Here is a 13,786-nt window from a genome sequence, read left to right as displayed (position 1 = left end):
TTTTACTCTAGCACGTTAATATAATGGGACACTTGCATTATACTTAAATTATCTTCATTATCCCCTAAAGACAGTTTGGAGTTGCTCCTTGGGACCCCCATCAGCCTTGATCATTGATTACAGTTACTCTCCCATGTATGAGATACGAGCTCAGGGACTTTACAATTCAAACTATAGCAATATAATTGAGAACTTATTGGTCTTATTCAATAGAGATCGCCTTTCCACGGAGAACTCATCCCATCAACACTGATTCTCTTTTCATTGTGATTTCCAGCCACTCTAAACCAAGCATGCCCCAACAATGATGAGAGTTTGACTTATAAAAAGCCAGGTTTTCTGCCTAGACTCATTTCCTTGATATCTTGGACGAGCTTGTTCAAGCTAGACCTCGAGTGCCCACTCTCCATTGCACACCTAGCTACTTCTTTGAACTCCAGCATCTTTTTCCTCACTCTTTGTCCCTCTGGTGTGTACATCAATTTATGGATGGCTTTTGTAACTAAGTCCTTCTTAAGATCCACCTTGTTTTTGCCAACATCCACTGGAATAGCCACATTCCAGTCCACTAGACACTTCAAGTTTGTGTTCTGCTCAGACTCTCGAGGGCACCCAATCAACGGTTTCCCATTCCAGATGGACTCCAGTGTGGAGTTCCATCCACAATGAGAAAGGAATCCTCCGATTGCATCATGTGATAGAACATCGAGTTGGGGGACCCATGTGCTTACTCTACCCCGCTCTTTAGTCCTCGAAAGAAAATCCGTTGGCAAGGCATCCGAAATTCTGTTACCCGATACCAAATCAGGCCGAATCACAAGTAAGAATGGTTGTTGACTATCCTCAAGACCAAGGGCCAGCTCATGGACTTCTTCTAGCGAAATCTTGACATTGCTCCCAAAGGATGCATAGATAACTGATGAGTTCATTTGTTTGTCGAGCCATTCGAGGCAACCATCATCCTCAGAAAGTAGACTTGCCCTCTTGTGACCTTTCAAAAATAAAGGACCCATGGGGTCGATGGGTATCCCCTCATCTCGTAAAGCATGCACTATATCTTTTTCCCAATCATATACAGTATGCACAATTACTCGTTGTGCCTCTTTGCATCTTGTATAGGCTTCTTGAAGGAATTTGAAGATAGATGATGATGTGGGATAGACTGTCAAGTCATAAAAGAAATCGTTGATTCTCCAAGAGCCAAGGCCTGGAATGAAATCAATATGTGTTTCCTGATCCACACCTGGAAACGCAAGCAAGATAATAATAAAAAAGTTCTTTTCTAGAAAACCCATTCACATCCCAAATTTTTCTTCACAACAACTAGAACCTACCTGTAGCAACTGACAGATTGAACACTCTTTGATGTTAACCATGATCATCAAAAAGCCCTCGATTTGCTTGGCAAAATGGCCATTGGCAATCAATGGTCCCCGTTCAAAGCAAAAATGTATACATACAAGGGTTTCCGGTAAAACTTCTAGAAAAGAGAAGTAATCATATCTTGGATGATAGATAGATATCCTTGATAACAACACACAAAATGTAGGTAAGCTCTCCAGAAAAGAGAAACCATGTGCCTATTTGACAGGAAGCATGCACACGTTCATCATTATGTGAACAATTGGGCTCCCTGAAAGAATAAAAGCATGTGCCAATTGGGCGAAAGTACAACTCTATGTGAACATTTAGGCTCCTGGAAAGATAAACTATGTGGCCATTTGGGCTTGTGGAAAGATAAAAATACCATGGCACCATTTGATCGAGAACTATGTATGTGCATCCTCTATGTGTCCATTTGGGCAAGGTTATTGCCATACAAAATGATAGCTTGACATGTCATGTGTATGATATCAACAGAAGCATAACTTTAAGACTACTTGGAAAGTGTATTATTCGATGAAATGGTTGAATTAAGAAGCACCTGGTTTGACAGGAAGGTAACCCTTCATAAGCAGTTGAGGGATGTGGAAACCCATAGCATAAACCGTCACAGAAGAGCTCCAGAACTCGATCCTAGGTATGTTGAACTTGTTGGCTACATCTTGAGTCCAAGGCAGGAAGCTATCAGAGATGATACAACAAGGAGGAAGATACCTTCTATCTTTTTCTACGGTAGATGTTGTAAGCCTATGCAATAGCTCTTCTAGTTTCAGCGTCAAGTGAGGGATGGAATCAATGAACAGCACTACAGATGGGCTGAGCGGCACACCCTTATCTTCTACAGCATCTAATAGATCTTCGATGACCTCTATGTTGATGCCATTGGAGAGGCTTCCTTCGATGATGCCGGCCTTCTTCTGTTGCTGCTGCAAGAGGGACAAGGTTCTTGTGGTGTGGATGAGGGTTACGTCTACATCTCCTGAAGCGGCCAGGTGGGCGGCCAGGAGGCTCATAGGGTTGATATGGCCAACAGTAGGGAAGGGAAATAGGAGGACGTGGGGCTTGTGGGCGATTTCTGCCATCGCCACAAAAACCTGCGCCAGTGACTGAGCTTCTGTTTCCTGAGTGAGACCAGTGGTGGTGGTTGGATTTCTTTCCCAAAAGAGAGGTGTTCGGTTTGGATACCTTATTGGCTTTACGAATTAACGGTTTGCGGTTTGAACGACTCAATGGTTTAGGATTTGGATATTTTTGAAATATATTACATATCAGTTAAGGGCTATAGCATAGTATCATCATAATATAAGTCATAACATTTGAGCTCCAATCTTTTCTCCTTCTATCATCGGTTTATACATGTAGGACGACATTTCGTTGGAAAACTCTTTCGTTGAAGAACTGTACAAATGTTAACACCCAACCACGGTTTTGAAGGATAGGGATTTGCACCAAATCGTTGAACCGACAAACCACAAATTTGCATTTTGATGGTTTTTAAATCTTTTGAACCAATTGATCTGAGCTTGGAAATCACTCAAACAATTTTGTGGTTTCATTTTCAGTAGTTACTTTTTCAAATGGTTTTGAGTTCAAGACTCCACAAACCAGACATTTTGCCAATTGTCATGCATTAACATGGATGCCCATGGATTGTGTGGTGCTCAAATTTGTTGTTTGGTCCACAAACAGATTCTCCTCCCCAAAACACATTTTGCGGACACAAAGTTGTGCCTAACCATTATATGACATGTGAACACCTTAGTTGAGTCCAATTCACGAGAGCATGGACCACCATTACGTGTTGACGATTTGGCAAAAGATGATTGTGATTAAATTTAGAACCCGGAAATGATTCTGAAAATTGAAGCCATAAAAAGCATATCCAAGTTTCACCATTGGATCTTTCTCACAAATGTTTGCATACAAATTAATACAATTAGAGACTAGATATACACATTACAACCATCCTCATAAGCATAACACCATTGCTACTATAATGGGATTCTTGTTAGGTTGGTTCATATTTGATACTTTCACCAATGCTTGCATACTCTCATAAGGGCCTCTAGTTTGATGGGTTCCACGCCTATTTCTAGTGAAAATCATTAACCATGCAAGGTGGTTACCTTGACATGAAGATATTAACATCCAAAGTCCATTTTTAAGCATCTCAATGCTAGCCTAACTTATATATATGCTTATTTGGATATGGAGATATTGTGCATGCTTGGACTACCCAAAATGGGCAAGTAAATGTGGAGGCCAACATGACCATATTCAAATTATGAATAATGACCACATAAACAATGGAGGCTAATGTCCACGTGTGTACATATATATATGGATGTCATTCTCATCCTCAAACATCAAATTGATCATTGAAAACAAGAGTGAATCGTGGTCACATGGTGTGTGTAAAACTGATAAGTGATTTCTCAATGTTCAAGAAATTTACCAATGAAAGTTACAACTGAGAGTGCATGTTGTGACTATCAATGGAATGTAAATGGCATTTGTATTGACAATGCTCATCATACATCATAATCCCTTCATTAAATTTGGTATTTGTCTGACATTTGAAATTCATGTCATGACAAATCCAAATTAGATGACATAACTATTGTGTTTCTGCGTCGTGTATTACGTGATGGGATACATGCACAAGTTTCAAGTCTCAAAAGGAACCCTATCGAGAACACTAATTACAAAAATAAGTAGGGTGCTTCCCAAGTTGGAACCCTAGAGGTTCTTATTATTATATGTGTTTAAAAAAACATTGGTGAAAGTGAGACACGAAACTCAAAATCATAGAATTTGGATTGTTCGATGATGTTAAATGGGTAAAGCGTGGAAAGGTTTATGGTGGGATATACTAAAATTCAAGTTTGAGCTCATTTTGTCTCATTCAAGCTCTTTCCAAAAATAAATTGACAACAATGAGGCTTTCATATATTGATAGCCTACCAGCCTCGTGCATTTCATATATCCAAGCTCATGCATTTCATGTGTAAATTAGTGCAAAGTTTTTTATCAATATAAGTATGTAGAAATTATTCAAAGGTACTTACTATGCAGATGAATTGCCTATATTGGAATGGTTTGTAAAAAATATATAGGCCATGGTCACATGATTGTGCTACTGCATGTTGACCAAAGAAAGTGTTGGATTTTTGAAATAATTGAACGAGACTCTTCACCAGTCAAGAGTGGTGAATTTAGGAGATATTCCAAAAATGCCACAAAGTCACTTGCCAATATCTAACAAACCAATATGTGTATATTTTTTATGGTTATCCGACATAGGCTTATATATGTAAAACTTTGATAGGACAAGTTTCTCCACCGAGTTGCTTTGTTATGCCACAACTATTCACACAATACAAGTACAAGTGATTAATGCAAGGTTTATGAGTGCTTGATGGTAAACATGTTGCAACAAAACTTATGCAAATGATCAACATGGTTCGAGAGATTCATTGTTTCTTTTGATGGTTGTAAAATGTCCCGCGTACCCTAGAAAATGATGACAATATAGCTAATTCCCCTCTCCTTCTCCATCTTCTCTCCATCGTGTGTGATGAAATTACCTAGGGGGATGATGATGAGCCTTAATTTGGAATCCACATGGTAATTTTATTGTTACCTTTATGCAAGTGTGAACAACGAGCGACAACTGTAGATACGTGCACACACAAAAGGGTTCTATTATAAATAGACAAAGAAGAATTTGTCTAAACCTTGAGCAACGCATCACATCAACGTGGATTTCTATCGGAGCATTGAAACCAAAAGCTAGTTGTCTCGACATTGTTTGGATTTAGGACCACTGATATCGTGCCACATAGAGCTCGGATTTCCATGCGAGGATTTTGACATGAATCTAGCCTTATCCAAGAGTATAGTTTCTCCATACAATGCGACAACAACACATATATTTCCGATTGAGATACACCGCATTTAAACATGAAATCTAGCCTTATCCAAGGGTATAGTTTCTCTTGAAGTATATATGTATATATGTACATATAGCTTTGTCCAACCGAACAGCGTTTGAATTTTTGGCAATGAAAAGAAAAAAGCAAAAAGCAAAAAGCAAGAAACAAAGAAAAGAGTGAATGATTAATGAAAAAAACATTCCCTTAACTAACGAAGAGGAAGTCATCCCCGAAAAGTACAGATGCTCTGTTTCTGTCCATCCACTGCCAGTGCTGAGTGACTATGGCAGTTTAGAATTTATAATTTTCCTTTCTAGAGCCGGCAGGAAGAAGACACTTTCTGTTTTGTATGCGTCCTTCCAAAGATGGATTATTTAGAACTCTGAAGTCATCATCAAGCTCTTTATTAGTCGAGCATTTTTCTATTTCACTGCATTAGCGTTTTTAGTGCGATAAAAATGGCTCAAACTAACTGGGAAGCAGACAAAATGTGAGTTTTTTCTCTTTAATATTGAATTCTGTGTAATTTGATGCTTTGAAAAAAAATCAGGTTAGATGTCTATATAAATATGATTATCAGGTTAGATGTCTATATCTACGATTATCTGGTCAAGAGGAACCTTCATACATCTGCAAAAGCATTTCAAGCCGAAGGCAAAGTCTTGTTGGACCCAGTTGGTAAGCTTCTTCTCTCCATCTCACAGTTAACTTTGGCATGGGGATGGTTAGATGCACGTAAATACTCTTTGCACATCAGAAAATACTAGGGCTATTAGTCAAAAGTCAGGGTTATCTAAATCTCGGTGCTCTTTTGTTTGTTTGAAAAGGTTAGAGTTTCAATACAGCTTGATACTTAATGCCTGTTAGTGTTAGATGTATCTTGGCACTTTATGCACACGAGCAAAAGTTAGGATAAGTGCATATTCGTACTCTTTTCATAGTTGCAAAAAAAAGGGCTAGCTGCATCTTGGTACCAAGAAAAAGTTAAGTTTAGACACATCCTGCTACTCTGTTTATCATCAATAGGCAGGTTAAATGCATCTAAATATCATCGCAACCTTATCACAGCTATAGATGCCCCTGGTGGTTTCCTCTTTGAATGGTGGTCTGTATTCTGGGACATCTTTATTGCCCGAACAAATGAAAAGCACTCTGAGGTTGCAGCTTCCTATATAGAGGTGATCAATGAACTCATAATATATTTTTATTTAGGTCCCCTTTTCTATTATCTGTTTTCCTGAATGATTAGGCGAAACAAGACCTTGTTTATCTTATCTCCTTTAATTCAAACATCAGAATCAACAACTGAAAGCTCGAGAACAACTGCAACATCAACATCAATTGCAGCAACAGCAACAGCAACAACAGCAGCAGCAGCCACAACAACAGCAACATCTTCAGCCTCTCAGACAGCAGCAACAATCCCCAGGAAGGGATGACTCCCACCTTGCAATCAATGGATCTTCCAATGGTGTTGGGCCTGATAACATCATAAGGCAGCAAACTACAGCGAATGCTCTGGCAACAAAGATTTATGAGGAATGCTTGAAGCATCCACAAAAGAGGGATGGGCTGGATGACACCACAACTAAGGTTAATATGGTCTCATTGAATTACCAGGCAGTGTAATTAGTGAAGAATAAGAGTCTCTACATTCTTTTTCTTTTGATATTTGTAACCATTAAGTCAATTCTACTCCTCTCCTTTCCCATGTAATGATTTTTATCATTTATGGATTTGTTCCTTCTTTCTATCCTCTTTTCTCATGCCGTGATTTCTATCACTCTCTGATTTGTCCTTTTTCTTTCTTTCCTCCTTTCCACGGGATAACTTAAATGATTTATCCAATGATTTTGATGATTTTTTCATTTTTTCATTTTCGCTCCTCTCTTCCCATATTGTTTTTTTGCAGTTTTTTTCCCAGATTTTCTCTTAGGACAGTTTTTTTGCATACCTAGAATAATGGTTTTTATAAAAATCCTTTATTGGATCTCCATATTGTTTTCAGAGGTATGGAGATGGTGCAAATCAATTGGGTGATCCAAGCCAATCTTCATTTTCGAAGACAGAAACCACAACTAGTTGGCCTTCTGGGTGAGATGATCCCAAACTCAATTACTCCTGAGACTTAGGGGCCTGAAACTGTTACTGTTTCAGTTGTGGAATTTCCGTGATTTTGATGAATGCCTCAGATTTGCAGGCATATATTGCATAATGGCACTAATGATATGAACAACACACTTCAGCAACTACAAGTTCGAAATCAGTCTCTGTCTGGATTGTGTCATGCAAGTATTTCTGTTACACTTTTGATTGAATTGAGCAAATAGTTATGGTTTATGATTCTGATTGGATCGATAGAAATTTTTTCAGGACAACAAGAATGATATAGCTGGAATTCTTAATCAAACGCCATCTGCAACAGATCCGGCGCTCTTTAGCATGCTTGGTGTTGGACATTCAAAACCAAGCCTGTTAAGTCCAGGTCCCCTCTTGGTTTTTGGTTTGATACCATACATCTTTGGTTGCTTAGGTCTACTGTATTGTATAATGAATAATTTTAGGTTGGTTTTCAGGGTTGGTCCTTATTATTCTAAATACGTAGCTTTATTGTCCAGGGTTGAACCAGAATGCCAATCCTGTTCCTGTTAAAGGCTGGCCTTTGATGGTAAGTCCATCATATCTATGATTAACATGGCTTGTATCTATAAATCATTGTTTGTTTTTCAGAATATTATGAATTGTTAAAGGATAGTTATATTGTCGAGAGTAACACACATATATATGCCTTGTGATGAAAAATGTAGGGTCTTGATCAATTTCGCTCAAATTTGGGGCAACCTAAGTCCATTCAATCACCTCAGCAATGCCATCCAATTCAGATGTTGAGTTCTCAGCAACAGCAACTTCTAATACAAGCACAGCAGGCACAGGGAAATCTATCTACTAGTGCTCCACTCAGTGATATGGAATCTAGAAGGCTAAAAATGCTTTTGAACAGAAATGGCATTGCTCATAAGGATCGTCAACCTAACAGTATCGGGGATGTTATGCAAGGCATGGGTTCTCCGAGGCAAGCTCGCAATAATGAAGAGCTACTCATAAAGGTTCATGAACTTTTATCTTTTTAGTATGATTGAATTCTAGCTAGTAAACAAACCCAGTAAGATCTTACTACATGTACATGTATCGAGTAGCCACATTTCCCAAGGGGATACCTCAAGTCTCACACTTTCTCTTTTTATAGTTTGTTCATTCTGTCTCTTATTCTCTTGTTTCAGATTTTTGTGTTGTTTTGTTGTAGATTGTCTTTTACATGTGTTTTGATTTACAGCTGATGTGCAATTGATAGCATACGATATAGAAGAATTTAAGACTATTTCTGTTATCAGGTAAAGATAGCTCAGCTGTATCAACAGCAACAGCAACAGCAACAGCAACAGCAACAGCAACAGCAACAGCAACAGCAACAGCAACAGCAACAGCAACAGCAACAGCAACAGCAACAGCAACAGCAACAGCAACAGCAACAGCAACAGCAACAGCAACAGCAACAGCAACAGCAACAGCAACAGCAACAGCAACAGCAACAGCAACAGCAACAGCAACAGCAACAGCAACAGCAACAGCAACAGCAACAGCAACAGCAACAGCAACAGCAACAGCAACAGCAACAGCAACAGCAACAGCAACAGCAACAGCAACAGCAACAGCAACAGCAACAGCAACAGCAACAGCAACAGCAACAGCAACAGCAACAGCAACAGCAACAGCAACAGCAACAGCAACAGCAACAGCAACAGCAACAGCAACAGCAACAGCAACAGCAACAGCAACAGCAACAGCAACAGCAACAGCAACAGCAACAGCAACAGCAACAGCAGCAGCAGCATCATCATCATCATCAGCAGCAGCAGCAGCAGCAGCAGCAGCAACAGCAGCAACAGCAACAGCAGCAACAGCAACTGCAGTTCAGTGGTAGTCAAATGCATTCCTCTCCGCAGACACAACAATCTCATCAATCCCTTTCTGCCGCACCTCCAGAACAGCTGGGAGTTGGCAGTGCTGTAGATTGCAACCTTGCCAATGGCTTCAGGACCAGTGAGCAGGTGTAATATGACGTGAATATCTGTGATTTGAAAGTCACTCTAATGAACTAACCATATTTGAACTCTAACAAAAATTGCAACTCTATTCTGATTTTAGCTTATTTCAATTCACATAATAATATTGATCTCGTGAAAGCTAGAAAATATTTGATGAATTTAGTGGTGCTATATACTTGTCATGAGATTTCTGATCATGTTTGTGTGTCAAACTGCTGTTTTGTGAACTAGACCATTTCAAAAGGACAGAATGGGAGGAAACGGAAGCAGCTAGCATCTTCATCTGGTCCTACAAACAGTACAGGAACTGCAAATACTGCTGCACCAAATTCAGCACCTGCTACCCCTTCTACCCATACTGCAGTTGATGTGATGTCTATGTCTATCGCACTGCAACAAAATGCAGGTTTATTGAAACCACCAAAACTGTATGGGTCTGATGGCCCTAGACCTTTGGGTAGTTCATCTAATCAATTGGTATGTAGTCATGATAAATTATTTTACTTCTAATTCTAGAAAGTTATATCTTCAGTAAGCGCCTTAACGAAGTAAAGGTTCTTCTGTGCTGCAGCTGGAGATGGATCAATTTGCTGATGATGGCTCATTAGATGACAACGTAGAATCTTTTCTATCTCATGAAGAGGCAGATCAAAGAGAACCACTGTTCAGCTGCAGTAAGAAGAGCCCTATAGGGCAGAGTAAGGACATTGGCAAAGGTGTCATTTTTCTCTCTTATCGAGTTCCTTTCATCCATGTATTATGGATATTGTTTTTTTGCCTGATGTGATGCTCACATGTTGAAACAGGGTTCTCTTTCACTGAGGTTAGTTGCCTTCCAGCAAGTGACGGTAAAGTGGTCTCTTGCCACTTCTCATTTGATGGAAAGCTACTTGCGAGTGCTGGTCATGACAAGAAGGCAAGGCTATTTATGGAGTTTGAGCTTTTTGATAACTGGTCGAAAATTGGTAGGTGCTTGAATATGTGAATGCATTTTTTTACAGGCAGTTCTGTGGAATATGGATACATTTAAATTGCACAGTACATTGGAAGAGCATAATTTCTTAATTACCGATGTCCGGTTTAGCCCAAGTTCTACACGTCTCGCAACTTCATCTTTTGATAAAACTGTGAGAATTTGGGAAGCAGACAATGTTAGTTCATAACCTTCTTGGAACTTTGAATTATGCATATCTCATGGTTGAAATGATGATCCACTAATGACGTTATGGGCTATGTTTGGCAGCCAAATTATTCATTGCGGAACTTCTCAGGACATCGAGGGACAGTGATGTCACTCGATTTTTACCCTAATGATGAAGATATCCTATGCTCATGCGATGCAGAAAATGAAATACGCTTTTGGAGTGTGAGCCAGGGCGTATGTACAAGGACTTTCCACGTTAGTTTGTCAACCTATCAAATTCCACTGTCAATCTTGTTTGTTTCAATGCTCAAAGAGTATCCCACTCTGAATGTGTGCGTTTTCAAATTTCCTTGGCTTTTTTCAGGGTGGGATGAGTCAGGTTAGATTTCAGCCTAGAACAGGACAATATCTGGCTGCTGCCACTGAGAATGTTGTTGGAATATATGACGTTGAGACAGAAACTTGCGTGCACTCTTTGCAGGTAAGTTTAAGGAATTCGATGACATACAAACGTATATCATAGTTGCAGCTGATTATGTTAGGCCTATTGAATGTTGGAGCGAGAGAAATGTTTGAGGCTAACACCCAAACATCTGAAAAAATTATGAAACATTTCACAATCTTGATTAAATCATTTTGTGCTTCACTTTGAAAAGCTGGAAACTATGGTTTCCAGAATATAAGAAATGAAAGGTACAACTTAAAGCCATTTTTTATTGGTTTGGCTGTAGCTTTCTTATTGCATTCGCAATGTCATGAACTTGGAGTGATGCTATTTGGACTTACAGTATTGGAATTGGCTTACTCTTGGTCAAACAGATAGAGTCTCATTTCCTGACTTTTGGCAGATCCTGTTACTTGCATTCTTATTTTTTTACAGAGACATACGAAGTCAGTTCATTCATTATGCTGGGATACTACTGGTGATTATGTTGCTTCTGTGAGTGAAGATTCAGTCCGTGTGTGGTCTCTCAGGACTGGTTCAGATGGAGAGTGCTTGCATGAACTTAACTGTAATGGAAACAAGTTCCACTCTTGCGTATTTCATCCAACTTATCCAGAGATCCTTGTCATCGGTTGTTATCAGGTAATTTTTGTTTTCTTAGACTTGTAATTTGTGGTAAAGAGTTGTATGTTAAGATGAATTTGATGCTCACAAAACCTCCACCTCCATATTACATAAATTGAACTGTAGAATTTCAGATTGAGATTTCTAACTGTATTTTAGCAAGTTTTTATAGCCTGCAAATAGAAATGTATGAAAGAAACACTTAGTAATACCTCTAACAGGCCTAAATTTCTTGTGTGCCCAACTAGAGACTACATCTGAAAACTGATCTCATCCTTGTGAAAAGAGGAAACGAGTATGAATACAATGTAGGGTACGAGCAGAATGTTGTTACTCTATCTCCACGACAATTTAGCTTAGGGAATGAATATAGTGTTTGGAACTGATCAATAAAGTAACCTCTGCTCACTCGAATGAAAATTGCTGCCTTCTAAAGACAAAACGATATTTGAGGCAGAGGTCGAGGTGACATATGAATGATGCCACACACACAAAGAGATAATAACTTAGAGTGCTAAAATTCAAACAATAAAATGTCCTGCTTGTGAATGCAAATACAAATATACGGCATGAGGGAGCAATCATCCTAGTAGCTTTTCTCACAAGTAGAGATTGCAGGCCCTCACTTCCTGGAAGTCTATAATGACAGCTAGGCATGGGTCTACATGCATTTGCTGTGCTGACTGAGCATATCTTGGCATATATATGTTGCTGAAGTCTGCATTAATCACATCCTTTCCCATTTTAAGTTCTTCATGTTGTACAGAGAGAGAGAGAGAGAGATTGTTTTCTTTTTGTAGTCACTTGAGCTTTGGTGTATGCAAGAGAAGACAAGCATGACAATACCAGCTCATGATGGTCTGATTGCAGCTCTTGCGCAGTCATCTGTTACAGGAATAGTTGCTTCTGCGAGCCATGACAAGATTGTGAAACTCTGGAAGTAGTTTTTGGCGTATTGCAAAAGCTCCTATTATAGTTGAGAGTTTTGATGATGAGTTGTTAAAAAGAAAGCAGTACATCAAAAGTGATGTGCTATTACTTGAGGGATGGCTTGATTGAGAAAACAGGGGAATTTGAAATTTTATGTTGCTTCAATTCTTTTTTGGAATGTAAATATAATAGTTGCCTCACGTGGATGATAGATCTATTGTATGTGTTAACACCATTGGACAGCTTCTAATGTGGAGCTTGGACAGTGTTACATTAATGGAGAGTTGAGGAGCTGATGCTTCCTAATGTATAAGGTTATTTACATGATCAAAAGATGTTTTGACAATATTGTGTAATTTTATTTATAATCTTCTGTACACGTGTCTGAGAATGCCACAACATCTCCAACAAGTTACGATTGCAGAAACCCATGACACTATTCCATCAGCTGCTCTGTTTTGAGTATTAATTGAGATTGCATCTTGTTCATGAAATCTCTCTAGTGACATAGTGTTTTATTTTATCAACAAATTGCCATTGTTATTCTTGTACAATCCAACATAGTCATTCCCCTTTAGTTTCCAACAATAAAGGGTTGGAAAGGTAGGATGTGGCAACATATCTCGTGTATTTGAGAGACTATTTATTATTGGTATCACATGAATTATCTTCTTTGATGCTCCATGCTGAGGAGTTCAGGCACTTTGTCTATTTATAAGGTGATGTTACAACTTACATGTGTACAAGCCCTGAGAGTGTATTCACTGTCATGTGGCTGACCTCACAAAAACAAGTTGGCTAGGCCCAGAAACATTGAGACCGATCTGTTTGAGATAAAATCAACAATAATAAATTAGTAACTTGATTTTTATAGCTCTGATGGCACAGGTTTGAATTTAAAGTGCTTGATTGATTGCATGTCTGAAATGGTCTATGATATTGTAACTTTCATGAATGACTTGCTATAAAGCCAATTAATTATTTGACAGTTCATCAATATATGACTTCATGTAAATAAATTAAACCAATCATTTCATGATTGTTACTAATTAGATGTCTATTGCTAACATGAACCGAGCTGTTTTAAGTTGGTTCTCAAGTAAAAAGTGAAGCTGAATCTTTTAATAATAAAAACAGCGAACCATTATATTTCAAGTTTTTACCTCATGTTTTTGTATATGGTATGTACACCCAAATGTAAAAGCTTTCCCAATTTACT

General features: G+C 38.7%; 2 protein-coding genes across 2 annotated transcripts; one reads left to right on the top strand and one right to left on the bottom strand.

Annotated features, from left to right (window-relative positions):
- Positions 1 to 24: 24 nt before the first annotated feature.
- On the bottom strand, positions 25 to 2,545 carry LOC147869763 (7-deoxyloganetin glucosyltransferase-like). Its single transcript, XM_087332861.1, has 2 exons — positions 1,925 to 2,545; positions 25 to 1,243 (listed from the first exon to the last, which is right to left on the bottom strand). Exons 1-2 carry the CDS (start codon positions 2,463 to 2,465, stop codon positions 321 to 323), a joined length of 1,464 nt encoding a protein of 487 aa, XP_087188987.1. The 5' UTR covers positions 2,466 to 2,545; the 3' UTR covers positions 25 to 320.
- Positions 2,546 to 5,482: 2,937 nt separating this feature from the next.
- Positions 5,483 to 12,913, top strand: LOC147869762 (transcriptional corepressor LEUNIG-like). Its single transcript, XM_087332856.1, has 19 exons — positions 5,483 to 5,808; positions 5,899 to 5,996; positions 6,387 to 6,496; positions 6,615 to 6,911; positions 7,327 to 7,412; positions 7,519 to 7,606; positions 7,692 to 7,803; positions 7,937 to 7,986; positions 8,126 to 8,425; positions 8,711 to 8,892; positions 9,355 to 9,427; positions 9,656 to 9,901; positions 9,996 to 10,140; positions 10,231 to 10,340; positions 10,426 to 10,575; positions 10,668 to 10,823; positions 10,933 to 11,049; positions 11,449 to 11,655; positions 12,438 to 12,913. Exons 1-19 carry the CDS (start codon positions 5,777 to 5,779, stop codon positions 12,579 to 12,581), a joined length of 2,703 nt encoding a protein of 900 aa, XP_087188982.1. The 5' UTR covers positions 5,483 to 5,776; the 3' UTR covers positions 12,582 to 12,913.
- The last annotated feature ends 873 nt before the right edge of the window (positions 12,914 to 13,786 follow it).

The sequence above is a fragment of the Azolla caroliniana genome, unplaced genomic scaffold, assembly GCF_043228905.1.
Source record: "Azolla caroliniana isolate FFs.n. ecotype wild unplaced genomic scaffold, voAzoCaro1.0.p SCAF_1, whole genome shotgun sequence".
Taxonomy (NCBI): domain Eukaryota; kingdom Viridiplantae; phylum Streptophyta; class Polypodiopsida; order Salviniales; family Salviniaceae; genus Azolla; species Azolla caroliniana.
Note: the sequence above shows the minus strand (reverse complement) of the source record. Positions and strands in the feature narration are given on the sequence as shown.

What these genes read in the sequence shown, in the direction of transcription:
- LOC147869763 (XM_087332861.1), bottom strand. Translation starts at nt 2,465, where the DNA reads ATGGCAGAAATCGCCCACAAGCCCCACGTCCTCCTATTTCCCTTCCCT. An exon ending in TTACCTTCCTGTCAAACCAG is followed by an intron (nt 1,244 to 1,924) that starts GTGCTTCTTAAT and finishes TTGCGTTTCCAG; the next exon opens with GTGTGGATCAGGAAACACAT.
- LOC147869762 (XM_087332856.1), top strand. Translation starts at nt 5,777, where the DNA reads ATGGCTCAAACTAACTGGGAAGCAGACAAAAT. An exon ending in GAATTTGGGAAGCAGACAAT is followed by an intron (nt 10,576 to 10,667) that starts GTTAGTTCATAA and finishes TATGTTTGGCAG; the next exon opens with CCAAATTATTCATTGCGGAA. An exon ending in TTGTCATCGGTTGTTATCAG is followed by an intron (nt 11,656 to 12,437) that starts GTAATTTTTGTT and finishes TTCTTTTTGTAG; the next exon opens with TCACTTGAGCTTTGGTGTAT.